Below are 6,155 nucleotides of genomic sequence, written 5' to 3'. Positions count from 1 at the left end.
GAAATACCTTGGACAGAGACACAAGGTGGGGTGTTAAACCCAAGGAAGTGAGCAACCTTACAACAAATAAGGCATCAACCCCTTAGAAGACATGATGGAAAACCTTTTCTAAGAACTAAATACCATGAAAATTAGAAAACATCAAACAGAAAATGACTCAATGAAACAAGAAAAATTAAAACAAAACCACAAAATGAGTGGAAAAAAAACCAAAGTAAAAAAAAAGAAAAAAAATTGAATATCATAACAATTGACTGGGCAAATAGGTCAAAGAAAGCTAATCTAAAATTATCAAACTTTCTGAAAAATCATGACACTATCTCTCCAACAAAAAAGTCTTGCTACCGTATATCAAGAAATTATAAATGAAAACTGCCCAGAATTCTTAAAACCAGAAAGCAAAGTGGAAAGAGAAAGAATCTACCAATCACCAAAAAATCACCAAATGGCCAAAAGATAGAGTTCAAATACCAAGGAGCCAAAGTCAAGATCATACAAGATTTGGCACCTGCCACTTTGCAGAAGAAATGAGTTTGGAATGATATTCCAAAATATAAAAGACAAAGGCTTACAATCAAGAATAAAATATTTGGCTAAACAAAGTATAATCCTTTGGGGGAAAAATGGACCATCCATGAAATAAGAGTATCTCCAAGAATTTCTGATAGGCCAAACCAGAGGAGATATTTTGAAATAGAAACATAAAAGACATTCTCACACACTGTAATATTTAGAAAAGGGGTTTCAAAGCATGATTCAGGTGTAAGTGACCTGCATTACTCAATCAATACATTAGGTAACTAACAGCTGACCTATTTCATGTGCAATTTATGTTATGCTTCTCTAATTAACAGTAAATTAATTTTAGACAGGAAATTTAAGTATTAGAGTCAGCTTAGCAGACTGAAAACTAACTTTGGAGTAAGGAAAATCTGGGTTCAAATCCAACCTCAAATACATACTAGCTGTCTGATTCTGGATAAATCACTTAATCTCTCTGTGACCCTGGAAACCAAGACTATTGAGCTGCAGAAATGTTGCATCAGGAGCAGGGAGTTTCCTCACCAGAATTTCTCTACATCAATGAAACTACAGGTAAGGAAGAAAAAATTAATGTCCTAAAAGATAAATGGCAATAAGACTTGAGTTTTTGTTGCCAGTTACAACCAAGCACCACTTACACTTGGGGAAAAAAAGCTGGTCAAATAAAACTTGCCATATAAGATATGACTGCACCAACTTCTTTAAATAGTAAATAACTTCTTATACATATAACATTTGATTTATAGGAAAGTGTATGCAAGGCTAAAGCATTTTCAGCAATAAGTTTTAAAAATATATACGAAGGGCAGTTTTCTGAATACCACAAAAGCACATAGCTAAAACCAAAGTATTTGCAATGGAGAAATACCTGAAGCTTTCCCCATAAATGCAAGAGTAAGTCAAGGATACTCCCTTTCTGATTCCTTTCATTTCATAGTTTTAGAAATGCTAGCACTCACAAAAAGATCAGAGAAAAATATTAAAGGTATAAACATAGGTAAAGAGGAAACAAAATTACTTCTGTTTCCAATGTACTTCTTTATGAAACTAGACAAATTAATTACAATAAGCAGTAATCATAAAGAAACTATTTGATACTTAAAAAAAAACCAAACAGATCAGTGGAATAGATTAGATAAGAACAGTAGCTTATAAATACAAGCATTATATATCTATAGTGCTTTAAGGTTTGCAAAGTGCTTCACATATAGTATCTGATCTGATCCTCACAACAATCCTAAGAGGTAGGTGCTATTATTATCCACAAGTTACAGCTGAGAAAAGTGAGGCTGAGAGTTAGTAAGTGATGGAGGCAAGATCTGAAATGAGTTTTCCTGACTCCAAGTCTAGCTCGCTATATAGTACACTATTTTGTCTCAGAAACATCAAACTCAATAACCCACAGTGCTTGATAAACCTGAAATTATACATTGCATGGGCAAGAACTCTCTATTTAACAAGAATTAATGGGAAAATTGCAAAGTACGATAAGAGAAATTAGAATCAACTAAATTAGAAATTAATATCTTAAGCCATATACAAAGAGCTCAAAATGGATATGCAACCTAAATATTAAAAGTTGTGATAAATATGGAAATATGTTTTGTATGATTACATATGTATAACCTATATCAACTGCTTACTGTCTGGGGTGGGGGAAGAGATGAAGGAAGAGGATATGGCACTCAAAAAATGAATGCTAAAAATTGTTTTTACATGTAAACTGGGAAAAAAATAAAATATTATTTAAAAAAATTACCTTCCATTTGTTCTGTATATGTATCTATATGTATCTAGCTATTTACATGTTGACTCTCCCTTTAGAATGTAAGTTTCATAAGGCCAGGAACAATTTCTTGCCTTTCTCTGTATTACCCAACCCTTAGCACAGTGTCTGACATGTAATAAGTACTTAATAAATGCTTGGTGACTAACTGATGAATGAATGTAAAGCCAATAAAAAAAATTACAGATAACTAAATAAAAAAATCCATTACTCTAAAAGATTAAAACAAAGAATTTTAATTTGTCATAAACAAACAGATTTCCAATGGTTATGATACATACAAGCTTGAGGAAGCATGTTTTTTATATAAACTTTGTAAGCTCTCCAGCAGTACCCAGTACAGAAAAGGTCCTTAAATTAATGCATGCTGTCTTACGTGGAATCAATGAATAGAAAGTATAAACATTAATAAAAGACGATAAAAAAAGGGGAGGCTCTGAAAAACTAGCCTTACCTGTCTTTTTGATAAGTTCCAAGCATCCTTTAGGTGTACAGGGAATGAAACAATCCTCTAAGTCACCTCTAGCAAGCTTCCCAGCACTGACGCTAGTCAAACTGAAACATTAAATTAAAGGCAGAATGAGTGAGAACAAGGCAATTTAAACATTGGTATGGAGCTTCCCTGAGTTACCAATACATGTTTTAAAGATACAACAGCTTTAAATGAAGTGACTCAAAAAGTCAAACACACCCATCCACATCCTTTTCAAGAGCGATGGTATTTGTCACCAGCTCAGTGCTAATGGTCTTTTCGGCATCCAAAGGTAACTGGACCAGGAGTCCATGTACAGTAGGGTCTTCATTCAAAGATGTGATGCACTTTAAAACCTAAAAACAAATTTTACAAGTTAAAGAAGGTAGAGGGTAGGAATGGAGACTATTGTAAGGCAAAACATATCCAACCTCATTTCCCCTCTAAGAGTTTTAGTTCAGAGAGTTCAAAGAAAAAACCCACTATCATATAGGTCCTGCATATAACTTTCCTGTTAGACCAAAACACCTCCCAATAATACCTCTAGATACTAGAGAGGTATGTTGAGGTAGTAGTTAAAGAAAGGTTTGCAGGCAGTGGGTGGGAGAGGTGGCATGGGAACCGCTGGGGATAAATGGTCTAGATCTGTGATTTCATTGTTGTAAGGCATTCTCAGTGAAGAAGCTCCTACCAATGCAGATAGTTAGATAGAAGAATGCAACTTCTGCACTTTATAGTTCTAGAGAGATGTCTGGGACACTGAGAAGTTAAGTAACTTGTCCAAGGGCACACAGTTAATGCATCAGAGATAACACTTGAACCCAGGTCTTCCTGACACTGAGGTTGGTTCTCTGATCAGTACGTTGCTCTGCTTCTCGGCCTTCCTTCTTACTCAGCCATTTAGGGCCCTGTTATGAGCTTATTTTTATTTCTTATTAATGGAATGCTTTTGTTCACAAGTCAGTTGAATAAGCATTTATTAAGTACCTACTACCAACAATCAAAAAATCTACTAAAAGAAAGTTTGTAAAGGCAAAAATGACATCGTTTCTGCCCTGAGAGTTTTCTTTCTATAGAAGGAGACAACAAATATACATATAAATACATAAAACAGACACAAGGTAAATTTTTTTGGGAGGGGGGTTATTAGCAGCCAGGATGATCAGAAAAGGCCTCATCTAGGGAACGGCATTTGGGCTGAGCTTTAAAGGGAATTAGGGATTCAAAAGGTAGAGGTGAGGAGAGGAGGAAATGGATTCAAGGCCTGAGGGTCAGCCTGTGCAAAGGTACGGAGATGGGACGGAATGTCATGGATGAGGAATAGGACAGCAGGCCAGTCTGGCTAGAATGGAGACGAGATGAAGGCAGGAATATCAAACCAGCCTGGAAAAGTCAGCTAAGTGCTTTAAATTCCAAACAGAAGTTTGTATTTTATTTTAGAGACAAAACAGGTTTGTTGAGTAGGGAAGTGACCTGTGTTTGAGGAAGGTAATTTTGGCACTTGTGCTGGGGATGAATGAGAGAGGGGAAAAAGAATAGAAGCTGGGACAGCAATTAGGAAGACATTCCATACTCCACATATGAAGGTCTGATTATAGAATTTACCCCTTGAGAGTAAAGGAAAGGAGATTTATAAGAAACAATGGATTCAATATAGATATTAAACTTTTTATGTAATTTCATATGTAGAACCTCTTATGTAGAACTAGGTTATCTGTACCTCTTCTTATGTATTTGAGTTATTTTATGTGATGACTGTATGCTCTATGAGGACAGGGGTCAGGTATTTATTCTTTGTATTTCCCTTAGTTACTAGCACAATGCTCTAAACACAGCACACACTTAATAGATGTGTGTTGAATCACCTGCATCACAGGATTACACCATTTATTCTGGGTCTCTTCCCTTGAAGTAAGCAGCCTTGAATATGGGGCAAGGTATGTACCTATCACACACAAACCCCTTAGCCCTGAAAATGTCACAAATCATAACCATGATATGGAACCATAAGAAGGTTTGTTCCACATGAACCCAACAGCTTACCTCTGCCTCAGTTGAGTTTCTTGGTAATTTAATGTGTGGCTCTGATTCCAATCTGTAAGAATGAAAATGTAAAACATGTTTAATGATCTAATTAGCTAGAAAAGTGGGAGGACTGAGAGAGGTATTTCTTGGGTAATTATGACTAGATACAGGTTAAAAGGTATTGTTTGCATTAAATTCCTATGTTCTAAAGGAATTTGTAGCATTCCAGTGATTCTGAAAGTGACAGACCGATCCTTGGGAGTACCCGGCACTTTCAAGCAGTCCACAAAGTTAAAACTATTTTCATAATAATACTAACACTTTTAACTCCTAATATGGTCAACAATGATAGGATATAGTCTATAAGCTCTTCAGGTGGGGTCCTCAATAATTTTTAAGAGGGTAAAAAGATCATGCGACCAAAAAGTTTGAGAACCGCTGCCATACAATTACCCATTTATTTCCCCACAATATTTCAGATTTATTGTGTTCCTTTAATTTTTCCATGCTAGCTTTCTGTTTAAGAAGAAAAGCAAGTAGATAAAAGACAGAGGCTCTAGTTAGAAGCCACGTATTTATAATTTGCAATACAAGTCTAATTAGGATAAAGGCATGATAATTTTAATTGGCGGAGAAGGGAGAGAAGTGTTGATGGGATTACTGTGCTAGCTAGCAGTACCAGAGTAGATTTTACCTCCTCAGCAGCTTTTAGCTTCATACTTACATAAAGATTTGAATCAGCTCTATCTCCAACCTAGAACAAGCAAACACAAAATACTTAATGAGGTATAATACATAGGAAAGCCATTAAATTTTAATTAGATAAAGTAGCTTTTTTTTTTAATTGAAACGAACCTTATTACAGCTAACTTTGAGGAATGTACCTAATGTATCTAGGAGACTTTAACATAGAAATACATAACCTTTGGAAATCATTAATTAGATATAGCTTATAGTCCTGTGCTATCATCTAAAATCTGAGTAAACAAAGATAACAAGAACAAAAAAACCAGGGATCTAACATTCCCTCCTTCCTTCAGGGCTGAGGAAACTAGAAGGATTGCTTGCACTGCTTCTAGAGCAGTCTTAAAAGATCTATTAAACTCAAACTTGTTCCTAAGACAAAGAACTGTGCAGCTCTTGTTGGCAATAAACATTTGCAGAGAGTGAAACAATTTCTTTAGTATTTTGTAATATAAAATCGATTTTACACAGGAAGACTTATGAAGTAAGCAAAACCAGGGAAATAATATATACAATGATTTCAATAATGTAAATGCAAAGATTTGCACTGCAACTTATCTGAGTTCATCTGCTTTAGTTTTTTTT

The 6,155-nt window shown here is 35.1% G+C and overlaps 1 protein-coding gene across 1 annotated transcript in view; it reads right to left on the bottom strand.

The window, feature by feature from the left end:
• The window catches only part of LOC114048263 (C-1-tetrahydrofolate synthase, cytoplasmic-like), a gene marked incomplete at both ends in the record, with an annotated part of 21,780 nt that extends 16,200 nt beyond the window's left edge, over positions 1-5,580 (bottom strand). Inside the window, 4 exon segments of the mRNA XM_027869160.1 lie at positions 2,784-2,884; positions 3,021-3,157; positions 4,845-4,896; positions 5,551-5,580. Coding sequence (XP_027724961.1) covers positions 2,784-2,884; positions 3,021-3,157; positions 4,845-4,896; positions 5,551-5,580 — 320 coding nt within the window.
• Between the last annotated feature and the right edge of the window lie 575 nt (positions 5,581-6,155).

The sequence above is a fragment of the Vombatus ursinus genome, unplaced genomic scaffold (assembly GCF_900497805.2).
Source record: "Vombatus ursinus unplaced genomic scaffold, bare-nosed wombat genome assembly UNPS02001921.1, whole genome shotgun sequence".
Lineage (NCBI taxonomy): Eukaryota > Metazoa > Chordata > Mammalia > Diprotodontia > Vombatidae > Vombatus > Vombatus ursinus.
This window is presented reverse-complemented; position numbering and strand designations above follow the sequence as displayed.